The sequence below is a fragment of the Chaetura pelagica genome, unplaced genomic scaffold, assembly GCF_000747805.2.
Source record: "Chaetura pelagica isolate M959 unplaced genomic scaffold, ChaPel_1.0 scaffold2, whole genome shotgun sequence".
In the NCBI taxonomy this organism is placed as follows: Eukaryota; Metazoa; Chordata; class Aves; order Apodiformes; family Apodidae; genus Chaetura; species Chaetura pelagica.
The window spans coordinates 5,837,100-5,837,616 of record NW_009952796.1 but is presented as its reverse complement, the minus strand read 5'-3'; the positions used below and the strand labels follow the sequence as shown (position 1 = coordinate 5,837,616).

Genomic DNA, 517 nt, shown 5'->3' with positions numbered 1-517 from the left:
CACTCTTTCTTTTTCCTTCCTGTAGCTGTTTTCAGAATAACGTTGAGATCCATGTTGCACATATTCAGAGTGGTCTGAGCCAGATGGGAAATTTACATGCTTTTGCAGCTAATAACACCAACAGAGACTGAAAATTTTCTTTCAACTGTACAGCAAGTAGTTCCGGAAAATCCTCTTCCTTTATATAGGCATCACCAAATATCCTAACTGCCAGAAGAAGGGAAAACAAAACCTCTCAGAAAAGACCCTTTTAAATATATTCCATCTGCTGCTTATGAAAACCAGTGTTACGTTAGATTTCTCTGTTATTCACATACCGTAGTTTTGCTAACTGGTTATCTCTTGGTAATTGCATTTGTTATCATAAGCTTGAAAACACAATTTCATATAATTTGAACTTAGTTTTCAAAAGTTCAGACGAATTCTGCACACCTCTTGCTGTTGGCTCTTCTGGTATGTTAGAAGAGAGGAAGAGGAAATGGCTCAAATCATTAGCCACATGGCAAGTCTTTGTTAT

The 517-nt window shown here is 36.9% G+C and overlaps 1 protein-coding gene across 2 annotated transcripts in view; it reads left to right on the top strand.

Moving 5' to 3' along the window:
• LIN9 (lin-9 DREAM MuvB core complex component) overlaps positions 1–181 on the top strand; it is a 31,678-nt gene extending 31,497 nt beyond the window's left edge. For both annotated transcript variants that reach the window (XM_009994778.1, XM_009994779.1), the window contains one exon: positions 26–181. In XM_009994778.1, the coding sequence (XP_009993080.1) occupies positions 26–131 (106 nt within the window). In that variant the 3' untranslated portion in view covers positions 132–181. The remainder of the gene's footprint in view (positions 1–25) is intronic.
• Positions 182–517: the final 336 nt, after the last annotated feature.